The 20222-nt window shown below is 52.1% G+C and overlaps 3 protein-coding genes across 14 annotated transcripts in view; 1 reads left to right on the top strand and 2 right to left on the bottom strand.

Annotated features, from left to right (window-relative positions):
* The window catches only part of HIRA (histone cell cycle regulator), a 90911-nt gene extending 83058 nt beyond the window's left edge, over window positions 1-7853 (bottom strand). For 5 of the 11 annotated variants that reach the window (XR_011542162.1, XM_070628121.1, XM_070628128.1 and 2 more), the window contains exon 1: window positions 7661-7853. Coding sequence is in view for 4 of the 11 variants with exons in the window: in XM_070628121.1 (XP_070484222.1) it covers window positions 7661-7697 (37 nt within the window). In the remaining 7 variants the exon portion in view is untranslated. The remainder of the gene's footprint in view (window positions 1-7660) is intronic. The other 6 variants (XM_070628136.1, XM_070628135.1, XM_070628134.1 and 3 more) reach the window with 6 other exon arrangements.
* Window positions 7854-7999: 146 nt separating this feature from the next.
* MRPL40 (mitochondrial ribosomal protein L40) lies at window positions 8000-11940 on the top strand. Of its 2 annotated transcripts, none has more exons than XM_070628137.1 (4): window positions 8000-8630; window positions 9215-9298; window positions 10458-10616; window positions 11502-11940. In XM_070628137.1, exons 1-4 carry the CDS (start codon window positions 8266-8268, stop codon window positions 11824-11826), a joined length of 933 nt encoding a protein of 310 aa, XP_070484238.1. In that variant the 5' UTR covers window positions 8000-8265; the 3' UTR covers window positions 11827-11940. The 2 variants fall into 2 exon arrangements, with proteins under 2 accessions (XP_070484238.1, XP_008538719.1); XM_008540497.2 differs by lacking the exon at window positions 8000-8630 and adding an exon at window positions 8678-8887.
* Window positions 11941-15535: 3595 nt separating this feature from the next.
* On the bottom strand, window positions 15536-19687 carry C7H22orf39 (chromosome 7 C22orf39 homolog). The gene is made up of 3 exons (XM_070628138.1): window positions 19583-19687; window positions 19275-19442; window positions 15536-16532 (listed from the first exon to the last, which is right to left on the bottom strand). The coding sequence occupies exons 1-3, from the start codon at window positions 19604-19606 to the stop codon at window positions 16404-16406; spliced, it is 321 nt and encodes a 106-aa protein (XP_070484239.1). The 5' UTR covers window positions 19607-19687; the 3' UTR covers window positions 15536-16403.
* Between the last annotated feature and the right edge of the window lie 535 nt (window positions 19688-20222).

The raw sequence follows: 20222 nt of genomic DNA, 5'->3' as shown, positions 1-20222 counted from the left end.
CATGGGGTTGGCTGTGGTTTTTGAACTTCCATTACAGCTCAACTTCTCCCTGCCCAGTCCTGCCTCCCTCACTCTCCTGCAGGTGGGATTCCAGGAGCACTCTCTGATAATTCTCCTGCATGCAAAACTCTCCAGCTCACAGTCTGCTTCCTGCAACGAGGTCTTTGTCACACGTTACCTTCTCACTCAGGCCTTCCCAAACTACCCTATTTAAAATTCTCCCATGCTCCACCCCTACCCCAGTGCTCCTCATCTCTGTCTGCTGTTTCTCCCCACTCTCCTACCTAGCGCTCCCTGTAACTGCTCTTGTTTATGATGTCTGCTGTCTGTCTCCCCAGTACACTCCTCTCCTACACCTCCCTTTTAGCATACACAGGACGACCCCAGCAGATACCCCTCTCATTCTCACTGGCTAGAATGCATCACATGCTACTCCTCAACAGATTCTGGAATGCTGGTTGGTTCACGGCCTGTAGCCCCTGGCACACAACTGGCACTCATTATTTGTTGAATGACGAATTTATTGAGTGTCTCTATGTGCAGGACCTTCTGTTGCAGGATACAGCAGACCATGAGTCTGCTCCTATGAAGGCCTATTCCTGGCCCTCAAATGAGACTTGCTGCCTCTTCTGTCTGTCCCTCACCACGGTGGCTCTGGCCAGGGTAGCTTCCCTGTGACTTGTTCTAGGTTGGTTAACGCATCAAGGCAGGTACTGCTTTTAAAAGCAACAAATTTTGACCTAAATGGTTTTTTTTTTTTTTCTGCCGGGAGTGTTCTAAACCATTTGCTATCTGTTCTGTTTCATCTACTCCCCTTCCTAAAACGGAAAGCTCCAAACACAATTATGTAAATGGTTCCTTGGGTAAGCGCTTGGGCAGAACGCTTCCTCTAATCATTGGAATTCCCAGTGATTCCACCAGAAAGTCTGATCTATTAAAAGAGCGAGCCAGGATGAACAGGAAGTTTTATGAAGCAAGCCAACTCTACCAGCCAAGGGTAGCAGACACTGTGGGCTGCCCGTCCACAAGCTATCCTCTGTCAAGTTTCCTCCAGCATTCAACACTCACTTGACATTTACTGAGGACCTACTGCAGGAAGTGCCGGGCACTGTCCTAGGCCCTGGGGCTAGAGCATGAGCAAAGACAGAGCCTCTGCCCTCCAAAAGCTTGCTTTCAGTGGGGAGGTCCCTAGCAGAACCCCAATTTTATTCTGGTATTTACCCCTCCCCTATCTAAGCCAGCAGGCAACAGTGATTGTGTAACAGAGGGCATGTGACCTAGCTGGCTCAAGCAGGTCAATGGGGAAGACTCAAAGTCCATGACTGGGGCACAAGCCCCACCCTGCCCCTCCTGAAAGCATTCTGTTGATACCCCATGACTGGAGAACTCTCGAAAACCAAAAGCCAGAGAAGGCCGTCAAGTACACCTCAAGAGAAACCTGCCAGCTTAGAAGCCCCAAGGTCTTCCGAGTGGCTACAGAAGCAGCCATAGGACAATAATATCAAAGCATGAGGGGACTCCTAATACCAAGCTGTACCACATGGTCTCTGAAAGCTCCTTCTTGAAGCTCTCTAAGACAGAGGTGGCCAACCTCAGCACAGAGACCACCACTTGGTAATTAGAACGAGTAAGCCTGAGCTCTAACTGGAGTCTGGGTGAGAAGCCCAACTCATCCCCTTTTCATCTAATGTAATCCTGGAGAGGTCACCTCGTTTCACTCAGCCTCAGTTTCCATCTGCAAGCTGTACTGCTAGGGATTATTTTCTTTCTCCTGCAAGTCATAGAAAACTTCAAGGGTAAGCTACTAACTCATATAAGAAGTCCTGAGATGGGTCAGCTTCAGAGTTCATTAATTTAGCAGCTTAAGAAGTCACGTCCTTCCATCTTCCCCTCCTGTCACCCTCAGTGTGAGCCCTGTTCTCAAAGTCACAGGCTGGCTGCCTCGTGCAGACCTAGTGAAGTCCAGCAGAAGAGAGATGGTTCTCCCAAGCATCTCTTCTTACTCGATTCCACCGGAGCCCTGAGCAGACACCCAATCCCAGTCTTACTGGCTGGAATAGCATTGCATGTCTGTTCCCCAACAAATCCCAGGTATTCACCCACACACCAGCTTAGGGCTATCAAGACTTGCCCCGGCAGCTTGGCCTACAGAAGAGGGCAGATATTTGGGAAAAAAACTGAGGTTCTGCTGGAAAGGAATAAGGGAGCAGGCAACCCACAGTATCTGCGACATTCCCTTTCTGCTATTTAACAATGTAGACACTGCTGATGGCTCCACTCACCTCTCTAGGTGTTGTTGCTCATCTTGGCAGGATGATAAAATGTGCTTGCATCAATTTTGGGTTCCCAGGGCTAATTCCAGATGTATGTTTAATGTGCTAGACACCTCTGCAGTCTATAGGCAAACACCCTGGAGGAATGGGGTAGCCTAGCAACCTCTGGGGAAAAGGAGGGTTCAAGGCAGACACAGCCCCCTCTCCCAGGTCACCAACAGGATCAGTGCAATGGCAGCAAATTCCTTCAGCGGCCGAGGCCAGATGCTGCCCAGAGGTCCCCCTCAGCTGTATAACTACGATTCTGCTCATATAGTGAAAACATCTTTTCAATCACTTCTTAGATTAAAACAAATGTTTAAGAAAATCCCATTTCCTAGCCTTCATGCCTACTCTTTCTCCAACATACTAAGGGACCCAAATCTACAGTCACCTGCTTTGGCCCTGTCTTCAGTGCCTACCCACTCCTTCTCACCTCCACCACCAGTGACCTTCCTGTTTCTCTCATCACCTCTCACCAAGACCTAGGGAACTGCCTTTTAAATCCTCCAGGGCCTTCCAGAGACACAGGTTGGATGTTACATCCAGCCTCTTGAGAAACCTCAATCCTTCCCTCCCCCAACCCCCAGAAAGGAGGCCAAGCTTCTAGAAAGGTGCTCAAGGCTGTGCCTCCCAGCCCCATTCTCCCTTCCCCCATTCAGTCTCACTCCGTAAGATGCTCTGCCTTCTCCTAAATGCTCTCAACCCCAGGCCTTTGCTCCTGATGCTTCCACAGAGGCAGCACTTTCTCTGCCATCACAATCCTTCTCTGGTCAAGGCTCAGCCCAAGGGCACACCCACTAACCAGGCGGTCCTCCCTGGGGCTATCGTGGCTCACTCACGCAGCTCTGGTTTCCATCTGCCCTGCACTCTAGAATGTGGTGCATACGCCTTGTCTCCCACCTACCGCAAAGCTTTCCATACACAGGGATAGCCTTATTTTCCTCTAGTCCCCAAAGAACTTCTCTCCATAAGGGTTCAATGTTTGGTGCATAAATCAGTGAAAAATCCACATGCGTATCCTCCAAAGCAAAGCCCATCCAGTTTTCTTCTGAATCCTCTTCAGAGGTAGTCTGGTTATTTTCTTAAGTTCACCTTCTGCCTTCAGGTCAGTGAGACAGTGAGGGACAGAGTGGAGAGAGCTCGCATTTCTTGAGCCTTCACAGGTGGCAGGTGAGGCCGGTGCCATTGGCTTCATTTAACAGATCAGGAAAAGAGATGAAAAACATCTTCTGTGACATATTTAGTGAGCAGCAGAGCACAGAGACTCAAGAACAGGGCTGTCTGACTCGAAAAGAAAAGGCAAAATTCTTGTCGTCAAAAGATTACAATCTAGTTGGAATGATGAGACAAATACATAAAAAGGTAAATAACAACAAAGAAGTCCTTATCTAAAGCAGGGTTTCTCAAACTGGGCACTACTGACGGTTTGGGCTCAATGATCCTTTGTTGTGGGGAAATGTCCTACATGCTGCAGGATGTTCAGCAGCAGTCCTGTCCTCTCCCCACTAGATACAAGTAGCATTCACCCACTCAGCTATGAAAACCAAAAATGTCTCCAGACATTGGCCTGTTTGAGAACCCCTGATCTAGAGCAACGGCGAAGTTTATCTTAACGCCCACTGTAATCATAACGGATCACCGTAAGGATCCCGCCCCGCCTGTTCTCAGAGACTGGTCTGCAGTGCCCCTCCAGCAGCTGTGCAGGCCCTTTCCACATTCATCCTGCCCACACTTCCCCTTCAAGCTGACTTATTTATTTTTATCCAGATGCAGTATATGTCTCAGTAGTGTGTCTTAAAATCCTTTCTGGAATGAGACAGGATAGAAAAAAAAATAATCCAATCACAGGACAGGAGAAAAACACACCATAAAGCAATGTGATTAACTGATCAATTATCCCAGTACTGAAAATCTGCCAAACACCTTTCCCCTACACTCCCATCTAAGCACGAGCCAGAGGCCAAAGGAGGAAGAGGCTGCTTTCAGTCTCGGCCCTTCTAGTGAGAACAGGCTTTACTGAAGAGCTGAGCACGAGTGCTGTCCGCCCAGGAATGAGAATTACAGAAAAAACTCTCAGGAACAAAGGCCGAGGGATGGGAAGAACTATGAATCTCAATGAAATTTTCTAAACAAATTATGTTTTCTACAACTAAAAACCCCAACCACTTTCACTCTCTGACTAATATATGGTCATAACCTAAATTAGAAATTAACCTTATTTTAGCCAAGCCTAAAATAAAATTAAATATATAAGAAATACTATATCCAAGAACACAGAGTAAAACGTGTGTGTGTGTGTGAACAGTGCCCTGCACATAGCTTCTATATAAGTGATAAGTATTATTAGCTCTTATTATACATCTTAATTTAAGACAGTCGTCTATATTTGGCTACAGAGTGAAATGATAGGAATGAGTCTTTATATTTATTTAGCTTGACCAAGGCCAGAAGTAAAGACACAAGCCAAAGAATCTACAGCTAATGAATGATGGCATCTTAAAGCCAGTCTGATGTCATGGTCAAGGCTCATTTCACTGTGATGTGACAACTTTAAGATTTATAAACTTACTGATCCCCTGAGAGCAGTGATTCTCAACCAGGGGTGATTTTGGCCAACAGGGGACACTGGCCATGTCTGGAGACATTTTTGGTTGTCACAATTGGGTGTGTGTGGGGCGCTACTGGCATCTGGTGGGTCAAGGCCAGGGATGCTGTTAACATCCTACAACACATAGGACATTTCCCACAACAATTATATGGCTCAAAATATCAACAGTGCTGAGACTAAGAAACCCTACCCTAGAGGAACGGTCTTACCACTATTTTCAACCAGGAAAATGAAGACCAAAAGTATGCCTATCCCCCCCAAAATAGTTCTCCCTTTGCCTTCAACCTGCTCTATTCCAGCTGCCCTCTCCACTCTGTCTGAATGGATCCCACCACCATGGGGAAAAGGCTGGGCTCTCTGCTCCTTTCCTCTTTGGACTCTCAGACACCTGAACAAATACGTTCAATCTGCAAAATGAGTTGGGAGACATGAATACAGAGTCAGGAAGCCAGAAAGAGCAATGATGCACGCGCCAAATCACCACGGGCTTTTTAGTTTGTTAATCCAAAGTAAGCTCGATTTTACTGGCCACTACCTAGCACTGTGGCTAAGTAGCCCCTGCCCTCAACAGCTTCCACCATTCACTCGTCTTTAAAGGACTGCTCAGTAGTGACCCAGACCATCATCATGTCCTTCAGAATAGTGGTACTTTCCCCTGACAGTACTTTTGAACACTCAATGAGACGAGACAGGGGTTGATTTCAGGAGATTTAAAAAAAAAAGGGAAATTTTACAAAGTACAAGTTAAAAAGAAGTTAAGTCCCAGGGCCGGCCCCGTGGCTGTATGGTTAAGTTTGCGGACTCTGCTTCGGTGGCCCAGGGTTTTGCCAGTTCCAATCCTGGGCGCAGACCTAGCAGCGCTCCTCGGGCCATGCTGAGGCGGCGTCCCACACAGCACAACCAGAAGGACCTACAACTAAACTAGAATATACAGCTATGTACTGGGTGGCTTTGGGGAAAAGAAGGAGGAGGAAAAAAAGATTGGCAACAGATGTTAGCCAGGCTGGGATGTTTGGCTGCTGGCCTGGCTGCAAATTCTCACTTATTTGTACCTAGACAGTCACTTAAGCATCTTGACTGACTTAGGCTTACACAGCATAAAACTTGTATTCTACAAAGGAGACTATCACGAATTTAGAAATTATATGACAGAAGGCAAAAGAGAGACTGGAGAAGGGTAGACTATTCACACATACTGATCGAGGCAAAGCATTTTGAAATAAAGATTCCTTCAGACCTTCACTTACACAGCAAACTAGTTCATAAGAAAACCTCTCCTTCCCTACTTTACAAACACCACAATCTATAATTACTGAACGTTCGGCGAGTTCTCCAGGGGAAGATCTGCACACTATACATCCAGAAATGCTCTTGGAGATCAACACAGCAGAAGTGAAACTGAAGCTCACCATTTTTGCTTTCATGCACCATGAACCTAGTTGTGTCTTCGTCAATTATGAAAACATTAATCTTCTTACCTGTGTTAGCCAACATTTGCCATGTAGTTTTTACATAGAAGGCGTTGCTGAGTGTGTGGCAGGGAACACAGGGGGGAGTGAGGCAGTCCCTGCCCTGGGGGGCATATGGGAAGTACACCCACAGGGACAGAGTTAGTGGAATAACTCAGGAGAAATGGTAACAAAAGGAAAAGGTGACGTCACCTGGGCTCTGAAAAATGAGAAAGATGTCACACAAGAAGATGGAAGGAGAGAGCACTTCCAACCGAAGAGAACACAGACATGTTCAGTTCAGTTTAGTTACAATAGTAGAAAGCATCATGGGATCAAGTCACAAACTAAAAAGCTAGATGTATAAAAAAGGCAAGAGCATCCACTCTACTTGCTCTAAAGAAAACTGTAGCTCCCTCTAGTCGCACTGCAAAGTAGAAATAAGGAACCAGACAGAATCAGAGAGGCGCTGGACGCAGGGCTACCGTCCTAGGCTGGAGGGAGCTCCCTGGGCTTCAGTGCTGCCAGCAGGGAGATGGGGGCTCCCCTCCCCTCCCCTCCTTGGGGAGCAAAGGCCAACTCCCGCAGCAACTGTGCCAGCAGAGCAGAGCTAGGACAAAACCACTGGTTACCGCGGGCTTCTCTGCCCCAGGGTCTGCTCCCAACCGGAGGACGGGAAGAGCCCATCCCCAGGGAGCGCTTTGGGCCACTGCCACAACGTCAAAGAAGGCCCTCTCCTAGAGCACCTGTGCTCTACAGGCCCCAACCCAAGTCGCCCGAACGCCCCAGCTCAGCATAAACGCGGCTCCTTCGGCTGGGGCACCTCAGCCCTGAGCCACAGTCCCCCAAATGGAGGCACTGTCACCAGATGCAGGCCTCGGCAGGGGCAGTCACGGCAGAGACGTGCAGATCTCAGGTCTTCACCCCGCCACCGAACGGCCACAGGACTACCCCCTGGTTCACACACCGGACCATCCGAGCACATCCCGGCAGAGGCAGACGAGCGGCAGGAGCCGGCGGCGCCCAGGGCCGCTCCCCGCCACGAAGCGCGGGTGGGCGGCGAAAGCTCAGCCCCAGGCCGGGGGCGAGCGGCCTTCGCCCCGCCGCGCGGAGCACGTGCCCGGGCTCGCGGGGCTCCCCGCGCCGAGGGCAAAGTGCGCTCCCGCCTGTCCCGCAGCCCGGGCACCGGGCGTCGGGAGCGGGCGGCAGGCCCTGCACGCGGCTCCGACCTGCCTCCAGCCCCCGGCCCACTGCCGAGCCGGCCCCCCGCGACCCCCGCGCGCACTCACCATTGTGGTTGACCCAGGTCGGCTTCAGGAGCTTCATTGTTCGGCCGCCACCGCCGCCGCCGGGCTGAGGCGAGAGCCGCGTTCCTCAGCGCGCCCGGGCCATGGAGCCGCCGCCGCCGCCGCCGCTTCCTCCCGCGCCGCCCGCCCTCCGGCCGTCGCCCGCCCCGCGTCCTCAGCGCCGCCGCGCCATCGCCGGCCCGCGCCCCCCGCCGCCGCCACAGCCGCCCCCCGCGCTCGGCCGCCGCCGCCGCCGCCACAGCCGCATCCCCTGCGCCGCTCCTCCTCCGGCGGCTCCCGGGCAACGCCGGAAGTCACGGCGCGCACCTGCCAAATCGCCCCGGCGGGAAACCGCTCCCTGCGCGGACGGGGCCGCCCGGCTCCTCCGCGGTCAGCGCGAGGCAGGGCGGCTCCGCTTCGGATCCGGCCCGGGCGCGACGGCCGAGGAGAGAAGGGTCGGCTGGGAGCGCGGCGGGCGAGCGGGCCTGGAGTTGCAGCCCGGCCCGGAGGAGCCAGGCGTGGTCGGGAACGGCGTGCACGGTCGCTCACCAGCTCCACCTCGCCGGTCCCGAGTCCAGCTAATTAACTAGCTTCCGTCATTCATCAACATGCGTCTATTGGGCATCTCGCGAGCTCCAGGCCACGTGCCGGCGCCGGGATGCACCCACCGGGGGGCGGCCGCGCCCGGGGCTCGAACGAATGCGGGGGGCCCTAGCCAGCCCCGGGGGGAGTCACGGGGAGCCCGAGGCGGCCGTGTTTATTGGGAGATCGGGGCGTTTTCACAGACATGGACACTTGGGCCCGGAGGAGGCGAGGGGCACCCACTCGGCCACTCCGGCCGCACCGCGGGGTCTTGGCCCTCGCAGGGACGCAGGCCGACCACGGAGGGGAACGCTGGCGGGGACGTGCCTGCGGCGGAGGAGATCCCGCGGTGCCGGCCGCAGGCCAAGGAGAGGCCGCCGCGCAGCGCGAGGTGCGAGGCGCTCGGGGCGTGCCCAAGCGCCGCCGGGACGTACGGGCGGGGCTGCGTCGGGGGCGGGGCCAGGCGAGGCTCAGCTCTTCGGGGCCGGAACGCGGGATTGCGGACCGGCGGCACGGCCGGACTTTTTCGTAGGGCACCGCGGGCCGGACCGTAGAGGGGTGCGCGCCCGGAAGCCGCCCGTCGCCTGCCAAAGGGGCCATGGCCGCGGCGCTGGGCGCTTCCGCGCGCGTGCTGCGCCCGGGGAGCTGGTGAGTGCGGACCGCGGCTGGTTCGCGGGGGTTCGGTGCGGGCAGGCCGGACCTGGCCTGCATCCTCTGCCCGGGGGCCGCCCTTGTCCACGGATAGCTAGCTGACTGCGCCTCTTCTTGTGGGTTAAAATGCCAGGGCCTTGGCCAGCGGGGCCCCTGCCCGAGTGCCCTCTGGTGCGAATGGGGGATTTGGAAGGACCTCCCACATGTCACCTTGCTGTCACATCCAGCAGTTCTGCGTACCCCAGGTTTTGAGGGCATCGTAAATTTTTCTTCTTTTTCTTTAGTGGGGGAGAATCAGGTATTTATAATGCTCGTCTCTTTCAGGCTTCTGGGAACTTGGCAGACACAGATTAGAGACACCCGCCGGCGAGCTTCGTTGTTGTCCTTCTGGGATCTCGTTCCCATGAGGTACTCAGCCGTGGGCCTGGCCTCTGTGGGTGTCAGTGGGGACGGATGTGCACTTGGACAGAACAAAGCAAGACTACTGGACGTTTGCAGAATTAATCGCCTATAATTTCTCAAATTTAGGCAGATGGTTTTCTGCCATTTCAACACTCTCTCTATGGAATACCGCTGTGTCTGTAATCAGAAAACAAATGTTACATGTAAACGGAGTTTATATAGGGCCGCCCGGTGGCCGAGTGGTTAAAGTGCCACGCGCTCCGCTTCTGCGCCCGGTTTGCGGGGTCGGAGCCCGGCCAGACCTGCACCACTCGGCGGCCCTGCTGTGGAGGCGTCCCACGTACAAAAAATCGAGGAGTGGCAACGGATGTTAGCTCAGGACGAATCTTCCTCAGCAAAAACAAAAGACAAAAAAAGCCAGGAGTTTAAATAAGAATTAATTAGCTTTGAAGGGATTCTTGTGTTTTAAAGGGCACAGCATAAACTTCTATTTCTCTGTGGGCCTTCCATTTCTGATTCCCTAGAGAGGTGGGGGAGATGCGAGGATTAGTTTTTCCACCTGTGACTTTGGATGCTTTCTAGGGACTTGATTCCTAAAATTTGGTCTTGATGCTAGATGATTTGATTATTCTAATAGTAAATTATCACCATAGGAGATGTTTTCCTGAGAGTAAATCAGACTTTTGTCAATGCTCTAGGATGGGGAAATTGGTTAAGAAATCACAGAAAGTAAATAGGGACATGCCAGTAACTTTTATTATACTGTCTCTTTTAGTCTTACTCAAATCATTTTTATAAATCACAAATCCATTTAAAATGTGAGTAAGGAGCTTCTAATTTATCAGTTTGGCATTTTCACTTTTCAGTGCAATCCCAAGGCATACCTCAACCCCAGCACTAAAGATGAGTGCTTCCCCTTAATTTATACCCTGACGCCCCATGAAGCTTTTTCACCCCTTCCTGGGTTGACAGGGCTCACACACTTCTCACCAGGACCCTGGGGTGGAGGCTGTCTCCCTGCCACATTCAGCTCATGCGGGCAGGCCCATGTAGTTCCTTCCCCAGTGGAGAGCTCAGGATAAGTTGGGGCACTCTACCTAGCTCCATGTCTCTCAGCATGTCTGTGAGACTGAAGAGGAAAATTAATGTTTGCTTCATCCATCAGAGCAGAACCTCTGCGAAAGAAGAAGAAGGTAGATCCTAAAAAAGACCAAGCAGTAAAGGACCGTTTGAAAAAGAGGATCCGACGACTGGAAAAGGCTAGCCAGGAGCTAATTCCCATTGAAGATTTTATTACACCTGTGAAGTTCTTGGATCAAGCACGGTAAGGGTCCTCTAGGGTTGAGCTCCTCAGGGCAAAGGAGTTCCATCACCTTCAGGAAGTTCTGTCTGCTGTTCACGCCTGTGATGGGAAGGGGTGAGCAGGCTTGGGCTGACTTGGCCCTGACTCCTTTTCTCTGTGAATGTGTCTTGTGGGAGTTGGAGAAAGCATTCCTGGGTGGTGCTCTTGAATGGCTGAATGTGGTAAAGAAACTCAGAATAGTTGTGATAAGCCAGGCCAGATGCTTGAATGAGTGCCTATCAGCACTGCTCGGGAGTTCATATTGCTACTCTTTTGCACGAGGAGTTTCAGCTGTGGCTGATGACTTGGGCCTTGGGTCTGCAGCCCTTGCCCCATCCTGATGGTAGAAAACCCTTGGCCCCTTGCTTTATGATGCAAATGCTCACAGTTGGGATGTGTTGCATGAGGGTTGGCAGGGTTGCTTCCTTCTTGTAAAAAAAAAAAGTATACCATTTCTACTTACAAGTTGGACACGGCAGGTGCTTTTTTGGTACCCAAAGGCTGATATGGGCTCTTGACTCCTTGGGATTTTGGTGTCCATTTTCATAACACTATTTCACTTTTCTCCAAAGTCCCCTCTCACCAAAGGTAGTCTCTGCCTAGGGCAGAGGAAGTGCTACTAGTCTTCTCAGAGCATCACTGTTTCTTATTTCATGTAAAGCAAATGGCACTGGTTTCCAGCATCACTTGCAGCTGCCACAACATTCAACTTTCCATTCCTTAATTTGTCCCAAACTCCCACTTTCTTTCCTAAGTTCCATCTGTGATTGGCAATGGGAGGCTTGCGTCATATGTGACTACCGAGACTCTCTGGCCAGGAAGGTCAGTGCTCCCCAGCTTCCCACCTTTGGATTTGTGTGTTCCCAGACAGCGGCCTCACACAGAGCTCCCCTTTGAGGAAGGCGAGCGGAGAGCTCTGCTCCTGAAGAAGTGGTCCCTGTACAAGCAGCGAGAGCATGAGATGGAGAGGGACACCATCAGGTCCATGCTTGAGGCCCAGCAGGAAGCTCTGCAGGAGCTACAACTCATGTCCCCAGAGCTCCATGAGGAGGCCATCAAGCGGGACCCCTGTCTGTTCCCCTTTGAGAGAGAAGGGCCAGATTACACGCCACCGGTCTCCAACTACCAGCCCCCTGAAGGCAGGTACCAGGACATCACCAAGGTATACACACAGGTGGAGTTCAAGAGATAGAGCTGCAGGCAGCCGTCCACAGAACACATTGCCCCTGAGAGCCAGACGGACCCAGGCTCCAGCCTGCCTGTCACAGAATCAGGCATGCTGTGAATAAATATAAGTTTAATCAAGTGTCTCTTTGTCTTATGTTAGAGTCGAAATTAATTCACCTGAGGATGGAAGGGGGCGAGAGATACTGCCCTTCTTTGCCAGGTCCTGGGGAGAAATGACCAAGACGTCGCCTGCTGCCCCCCAGTAAAAAGGGATATTCCAACTGTGTGGGGCAGGCTCCACCAGCGAGAGGCACAAAGTGACCTGGAGGAGCAAAGGTGAAGGACGTGTAGGCCGTGTGCTATGTGTGCAGAACAGGGGCAGGGCCTTGCCAGTGGGCAGACGGAGCACACGAGCTTCCTTGTATTATCAGCAGGGCCAGCTTTGAGCTGGGGAGGGAGGCTGAAGAGAGTGGAGCAAGCCAGGGACATACTAGTTAACAAAGTTGCTGTGTCCCCCAAGAGGGCGTGATGCCTGACTAGGGCAGAGGGCTCTCAGGCTTTTGCTCAAGGGCTGTTAGTTTGGAACAGTAAACATGTTAGTGTGCTGGGGCTGCCAGAAAAAATATCACAGAATGTGTGGCCGAAACAACAGAAATTGATTTCTCACAATTCTGGAGGCTAAAACTCCAAAATCAAGGTGTCTTGCTGGGTTGGTTTCTCCTGAGGCCTGTCTCCTTGGCTTGCAGAGGGCTACCTTCTCCCTGTGTTCTCACATGGTCATCTTTTTGGGCCTGTATCCTCATCTCTTTTAATAAGGACACACCAGTCACAGTGGATTAGGGCCCACCCTAGTGACCTCGTTCTAACTTAATTACCTCTTTAAGCACCCTGTCTCCAAACAGTCACATTGGGAGGTACAGGGGTTAGAGCTTCAACCTCTAACCCCCTAGGAGGGCACAATTCAGCCCAGTGTGAAAACAGCCCTTCCTCCTAGTGCCTTGATCCCCACCTCAGAAAGGCTTTCGGCTCCTCACTACCTTAGTGCAGATAAACCAGGGAAACATTTTCTTTGCATAAGAATCCAGAGGGTCTGTTTTCCTAGTGTGTGGTTCACTTTTGGTTAAAAAACTTACCAGGGGCTGGCCCCAGGGCCAAGTGGTTGAGTTTGCGCGCTCTGCTTTGGCGGCCCGGGTTTTGCGGGTTCGGATCCTGGGCACGCACCTAGCACCACTCACCAGGTCATGCTGAGGCAGAGTCCCACATAGCACAACCAGAAGGAGCTGCAACTAGAACCTACAACTATGTCCTGGGGGGCTTTGGGGAAGAAGGAGGAAAAAAAAAAAAGATTGGCAACAGATGTTAGCTCAGGTGCCAATCTTTAAAAAGAAATCAGTGACTTTAAAAAAAAACTCTTACCAGATAAATGTTTTCACTGGATAAAAATGTTGCCTGAGGGTTTTAAGTGCTTTGGCTCTGCCAGTGAGACAAATACTGAAGCCAGCGGCTTTTCCCAACCTCACTGCCATCTCTGTGACCCAAGTTGTCGTGGCCTTCTGCCTGCTCCACTGCAGCAGCCAGCTGACCTGTCCAGGCTGGGCGCTCCCCCAGCTCCTCCTGCGCAGCAGCCACAGGCTCTGTCAACGGGAGTCAGGCAGGCCTTGTGCTACCTCCAGGTGAGAATCCTGTCCAGACCTGACTGCAGATGCCCATGCCCCGCCCCCGCCGGCACATGGCACTTGTTGCTCAGGGCCTGTGGCCCCTTTCTCTGCCATGCAAAGCTCCAGCCCCCTCCTCCAGGCCAAGGCTCAGACACTGAGGCCTTCCCTGCCTCCCCGCCCACTGCAGGTACTTGGCAGGAGTGCTTTTGAACCAGTAGGTGTTATGTGTTAGGCTGTATAACCAATTCAGTGGGCCATGGCCAGCACTTTTTTATTTTGAAATTCACAGGAGGTTGGACATAAATATGCAGGCAGGTGCTATGTGCAGTTCCCCCAGCCTCCCCCAGTGTTACCATCTTACACACCAAGTAGTATCAGGACCCAGAGTGACACCATTACAGCCGAGAGCACAGTCAGATTCCCCATTATGTCTGCACTCATCTGTGTGTTAGCTCTACACAATTTTATCATGTGCAGCCCTGTGTAACCACCAGTCAAGGTACCATCACCACAGGATGGTAAATACCCCTTTAAAGCCACACCCACCCCTTCCTTCCATCCCTAATCCCCGACAACATTAACTGTTCTCCATCTCTGATTACATGATTTCACCAATGTTACCTAAATGGAATCATGCCATATGTATCCCTTTAAGATTTTTTTTTTACAACTCAGCATAATTTCCTTGAGTTCATCCAAATTGCATATACAGCAGTTTATTTTCAATGGCACAGAACTGAAAATGTCAATGTTTATCACCCACAGTACAGTAAGTATTGTTTTATGAAGCTTCTTTCAAAAACATATGCTGAATGTAACAGTAGGTACCAGACCATAACATAATACACTTGCTACTATCAGTTTTATCTCAAAAGCTGAAATACACTACTCTATCTCATCACTCTGACCATTTTCTTCACAGCACTTACCATCATTTAGACACTTATTTAACGATGTTTAAATGTTTATGCCTGGCCCCTACACCACAACCAGAACTCTTTGAAGGCAACTTGTCTGTTTCAACACTGTGATCCAGAACCTCAAACCCCACCTGGCGTGCAGTGGGTGCTCAGAAGATGTGAACAGGTGAACACAGGTGGGGATTCAGGAATATTCTGTCCAGAGAGATGGTTCTCTCTCCTTGTGGAAATCACTGAGTAGCTGAGAAGGTTCCTAACAGAGCACTCAGCTGCAGGCAGCCCACGGCTCTACACAAGCAGACGAGGGGGACTTTGGCTCCCATGAGCTGAGTCCCTCAGGACTACAATGTTAGCCGCTGCTCCCAGGCTTTTCTTGCCTGCCCCAGCCCTGCCCCCAGGAACCCCAAAAGAGCTGCTGCAATTCCAGGCATCACACGCTGATCAAAACTCAAATGTCCCTGCCCCATGTTTCAGAGTGAGGAGAACGCTTACAGAGCTCTGGCAGCCTTCCCTCTCTCCCAGCCAGTGCCAGGATGGAGACACCATCGTTGGCTTAGACACCTCAAGGCCCCCTGGGGATGGGGAGACCCTGCCTCTTCTTTAGACTCGCCTCTGTTCCTGGAGTCCTATTTGCAAGCACCCCTCATAGGTACACACAGACACACTACTGGTGACCTACATGCACACCTCCCACCACTCACAGGGACACACACATATACACAGAGGGACTATCAGGGTCCTACGTGCACACCTCCCACCACTCACAGGGACACACACACACAGAGGGACTAGCAGGGTCCTATGTGCACACCTCCCACCACTCACAGGGGGACACAATCACAGGGATTCTGGTGGCACACAGAACATACACAAGAGGGGAAATTTCATTCTTTAATGTATACCCTTATGAAGTCATGGATTATTTTGCCCCAAAGAATTATTTAAAAGATGTCTGACTCACCACCTGTGGCAAGGTTGGGGCCCAGTCATGAGGGAGGTACTAGGACACAGTGGGTCCTGCTGGCCAGGAAGACAGTGGGGAAGGCACTGGGCATGTGGCTGGCCTGGCCCTGAGCACCACACTGGGGCCTGCTCTGCAGCCACAAGATGCTAAATCACATTATCAATAATAAAGAGACCTCTTCAAGAACTAGAGTTTTTGTTGGTTCACATAGATATATTTTAAAAACATCTACAAGAGCATAAGCATACAAAAGTCTAACAGTGTTCGAGCACAATGTCAGATGCAAAATCTAACCATTTCAACAGTTAAATTGTGGTTTTAATTTTCAGCTTCTATTTGGAATCAAACGTTTGAGATGGCTTTTGATACATTCTACATTTTCTAAAAATGACCAGGGGAAATTCTGAGGGAAGGAGACCAAAATTCCATGTCTTCGGCTTGGGTGTTTTAAGCCAAGAGTCCACGAACCCTTTTTATGCCAGGTTGTGTGTTCTGTAGCTGTGTGCATTTCTTAAATACGGTCTCCAAGGGGCCTACCTGTGCACCGAGGTGAAGCGTGCTGGTCCCGAGACACGCCCTGCCTGTGCCTGCAGAGGAACTGAGCAAGTGGCCTGTGGCTGGCAATGAAGTCATCACCACACCAGGGCCAAGTAAGGCATTCACAGCAGCACAACCATTTAGCTACCACATTCTGACCCCCTAAGTGTCCACAGGGGTCAGCACTACCACTCAAGAGTTTACCTGAGAATTCTAGACCTTGGGACGGTCAGCTCCTGTGCTACTGTCCTCAGGGGCGAGCACGAGCCAGCCTGACCTGGCTGCTCACAGGGGTCTGGTGGTGCTTGGTTTCCTGGAAGCTGTCTTTCAGAGCGTGGCAGCAGTGGAGCGCCCTGAGTGCACGGCAGGGCTGGCCAAGCGGGGCTGAGCCATCGTGCTCCATGTTCCGAGCCAGGCAGAAGCTCCCAGGGAGCCACTCGACTGCTTGGGTTGGTCACAGTCCTTAGCGTCGGGTGCCAGCCCCACTTGAAGCAGACCAGAGGAGGCCGTGCAGGGGTGCTCATCACTGGTCCTTCTCCTCCTGTGGCAGAGGGAGGTGCCAGTCTGCCGGGGGGCTCTGCCTTGGGGCCCACACGAGGGCATGCTTCCGTGCAGCCTCGACTCTTGCACGCTCGCTCTCGCAGAGGGACCGCTGTACAAAGGAGACCCCGGTCACTTCCCGCCTCACACGGGCCCTCACATGGCCCCTGTACCTCCCTCCTCCTCAGCACCCCCAACACAGATGGACAAACGGCACATATGGCAGGCAGCACTCTGAAACTCAGCTGCTTCTACCCAGTGAACCTTGAGATTGTTCCCTCTTAGCACACACGGATCTAGCTCATTCTTTCTCCCAAGCTACTGTGAAAAACTTGTGTAGATCACCATAATTTGAGAAAATTTTAAAATGTCTTCTCCTGGGGCTCAGGGCTCGATGCCTTCAGTTGACCTACTCAGATTCACCTGCTAAGACAGGGCTGCGGGTTGAGCTGGGAGGAGGGACGAGGGTCTGAAAGAGTGGCCAGAAGGGGGAAGATGAGGCCAGAGACACATGCCCAGAGAGCCCTGGACAGACGAGGAGTCCAGACAGACAACAGATGTCACCCAGTCCACTAGCTTCTCTCTGTCACTCTCCCCCAAAAATAAGCACAGGGCAGTACATCACGACCACGAGAGGGGCTCTTGGGAGGCGCTATGCTGGCCTCTCTACACATATATTCTCACCTTCTCCAGCTGTCCACTTGTCTGTCTGCGCACAAGCTCCATTGTTTCAAACAAAATGGTTTGTTCTTGTTTAAAAAGCAATCAGAAATGCAAAGTAGAATATGGAAGACTCCCAGACCTCCAGCCCTGAGGTGAAGGTATTATCTCCCCACAGAATTTTAGGTCCAAATTCTAGAGCTATCACATTCCCTAAAGAAAGAATAAGTTTCTACTGTTATACTTGCTACTTTTTTCACTAAGTAATATACTGTAGGCACCCTTGCATGCCTGGATAGATTACTATCTATTCTTTTTAATGGCTATGTAGTACTCCACTGTGTGGAAGTTATTTGGTCAAATGTCTATTAGCAGAATTTAGGACACTTTCAGTTTTGGCGCTATCACAAACAGTGGCACAATGGACATTTTGGACTTTTTTTTTTTTTTTTTTTTTGGTGAGGAAGATTGGCCCTGAGTTAACATCTGTGCGAATCTTTCTCTACTTTTTGTATGTGGGATGCTGCCACAGCATGGAGTGATGAGCAATGTGTAAGTCCACGCCAGTGATCCGAACCTGACAAGCCCAGGACGCTGAAGACACACATGCAAACTTAACCACTACACCAGCAGGCTAGCCCCTGGACATTTTGAACTTTTAACTGTGCACTGTTACCCAATTACTTCCTTAGGATAAACTTCCAGAAGTAAAACTGTGGGGTCAAAAGGTATGCATTTGACTTTTAGGAAATCAGAACACGACACTCCACCAACACTGCACAAGTACTCCTGACTCTCCAAACCCCACTGACACTTGTGACATTCTGCTGGATTGTCAGAAACCACTTGTTTTCATTTGGACTTGTATACCAGGCCATTTGGTCTTCTTTTTGAATTCCTTTTTTGTGTCCTTTGCCTACTTTTCTATTCTCAAATCATCTCCATTTTTCTTCCTGATACATAAGAGCTCTCTTTAAAAATACATATATGTGGGGCCAGCCCAGTGGCATAGTGGTTAACTTCACACATTCCACTTCAGTGACCTGGGGTCTGTGGGTTCAGATCATGGGCACAGATCTACACACCGCTCATCAAGCCAGGATGTGGTGGCGTCCCACATACAAAAGAGGAAGACTGGCAACAGATGTTAGCTCAGGGCCAATCTTCCTCACCAAAAAAAAAAAAAGAGTTAAAAAATATATATACACACACACACATATACATACATACAAACAAAGGTTATTAATCACTTGCCATATAGATTAGAAGCTATCTTTCCCACCTTTTGGACTTCCACTTATTATGGACTTGTCACCATTTTCTTTTATTCTGCAGCCTGGTTTCCACACCAGTTTGTCTGTTTCAATAACCACACACATATAACAACTTTGAAGCAGTGGCCTGGCTGCTGACTCCACTTCCCCTGGCACTCCCCGCCAGCACTGAGCCCTCACAGCTTTTCTCCATCTCCCCAACCACAACAGTTCCAAGGCACCAGGTATTCTAGACTAGAATGCATGTGCCAGGGGGGTAGGGGCTCTGTTCTCATCACTCCTGTATCCCGAAGAGTGCCCAACATGATCAATCTCTGCTGAATGACAACTGACAACCGGAACCACCTCCGTACAGGTCTCCCTGCCCCTCCATAATACACTCTCCTACCCGGGCAGCCAGACTGACCTTTTAAAGATAGAAATTAAATCATGCTTCCCAGCACACGTTTAGGCTGGAATCTAAACCCTTTAAGGCCAGCCAGGTCCCCGGTACCTCTCCAGCCTCATCCCCTACCCCTCTACAGCATACCCTCCTTCTCCTCCAAGCACCTGGACCTTCTCTGTGTTCCTGAGTCGTGCCCACCCTCCCCCCGGGGCTGGGTGAAGTCTGCTGGGGCTGGCTGCCAGTCACTCAAGACTCAGCGAGATCTCCGCCTCTGCAGGCCAGCTGACGACCCTGTTGGGGTCCCTCCTCTCTCTCCAAAACGCTCTACACCCCCTTCCTCGCTTTGTCCTTAACGCCGTCCGAAAGCCCGGTCGATACACTAATTTTTGATATTTCTCTAAAGAAAGGAAGCAGGAGGAGGAGAGGGACCCCGGCAGCGCCCCTCTGCAGACCCTGGGGCGAGAACGTGGGCAGGCTGCGGCCCGCGCCCTCGGGCGCCCCGGCGGGGAGCCGCAGCCACCCCGCCCCGGCGCACCTGGGCTCCGGCGCTCCGGCGCTCCTCCCACGCGCGGCAGCTGGCCAGGTCGCGCCGCCACTGCTCGCAGGCCGGCCGCTCGCCGTGGACGTAGTAGTGGTGCAGGAAGTGCCCGGCGCTGCGGCACAGCTCCCATTCCGCGCGGTAGGCCTCGCAGGGGCGTGGCGGCTGCGGGGGAGGTGCGTCTGAGTCGGACCGCAGCGCCGCCGCCCCGGGGCCCACCCCGCGGCCCCCCGGGGCAGGGCTCGGCTAATCCGGTCGCACGGTCGGACCCGGGCCCGCAGGTCCCGGGCGCCCACCACACTTACCCGCCAGCCGCCGCCGTCAGCCATGTCCCGGCGACTGCCGAACCCCGCCTACTGAGCCCGCTAGCCAATGACGATTTAAGAAAGCCGGCACCGAGTGATTGACGGGTACAAGAACCAATGAACTCTGAGATATGACGATCGCCTCCGCGCTCCCCTCCTTGAGACACGCCAATAAACAGGAAGTCCGAGCTGGGCAGCCAATAACAGCCGGGGGCGGGGGTGCGCGCGGGGGGCGGGGCCCAAGGGCAGGGGAGCCGGGCCGAGGGTGGAGCGGGCCGGGGCGCGTCCTGAGGGTCAGAAGGCCGCGCGCCCAGCCAGCGTGGCCACGCTGGTGACAGCTGTCTTTCGCCGATGGGCTGCAAGTCCACGTTAAGTTGGCTGTTTCTGAAACCACGCAGTTCAGGCCAGTTTTCAGCAACCTTGTTGTTTTCATAAATCTCAAAGATCGGGTTCATTTCTCAAGCACATCTGAGCATCAACTCCGTGCAGTGAAGCTGCCCGAGTGTCCACTCGAGGGCGAGGTCGGTGGACTCACAAAATAGCTGGGGTTGGCTGGTGTGACGTGTGTGTTGGGGGTGGGGTCCACGGCGCGGGATGACCTCGCGTGGGAACCGAGGCTGGAAGTGGAGGCAAGATCGTG

This window comes from Equus przewalskii, chromosome 7 (genome assembly GCF_037783145.1).
Source record: "Equus przewalskii isolate Varuska chromosome 7, EquPr2, whole genome shotgun sequence".
Taxonomy (NCBI): Eukaryota; Metazoa; Chordata; class Mammalia; order Perissodactyla; family Equidae; genus Equus; species Equus przewalskii.
This window is presented reverse-complemented; position numbering and strand designations above follow the sequence as displayed.

What these genes read in the sequence shown, in the direction of transcription:
- C7H22orf39 (XM_070628138.1), bottom strand. Translation starts at nt 19,606, where the DNA reads ATGGCTGACGGCGGCGGCTGGCGG. An exon ending in CTGACGGCGGCGGCTGGCGG is followed by an intron (nt 19,443 to 19,582) that starts GTAAGTGTGGTG and finishes CCTCCCCCGCAG; the next exon opens with CCGCCACGCCCCTGCGAGGC. An exon ending in GCCGGAGCGCCGGAGCCCAG is followed by an intron (nt 16,533 to 19,274) that starts GTGCGCCGGGGC and finishes TCCTTTGTACAG; the next exon opens with CGGTCCCTCTGCGAGAGCGA.
- MRPL40 (XM_070628137.1), top strand. Translation starts at nt 8,266, where the DNA reads ATGCGTCTATTGGGCATCTCGCGAGCTCCAGGCCACGTGCCGGCGCCG. An exon ending in AGGCCGCCGCGCAGCGCGAG is followed by an intron (nt 8,631 to 9,214) that starts GTGCGAGGCGCT and finishes CGTCTCTTTCAG; the next exon opens with GCTTCTGGGAACTTGGCAGA. An exon ending in TGGGATCTCGTTCCCATGAG is followed by an intron (nt 9,299 to 10,457) that starts GTACTCAGCCGT and finishes TTCATCCATCAG; the next exon opens with AGCAGAACCTCTGCGAAAGA.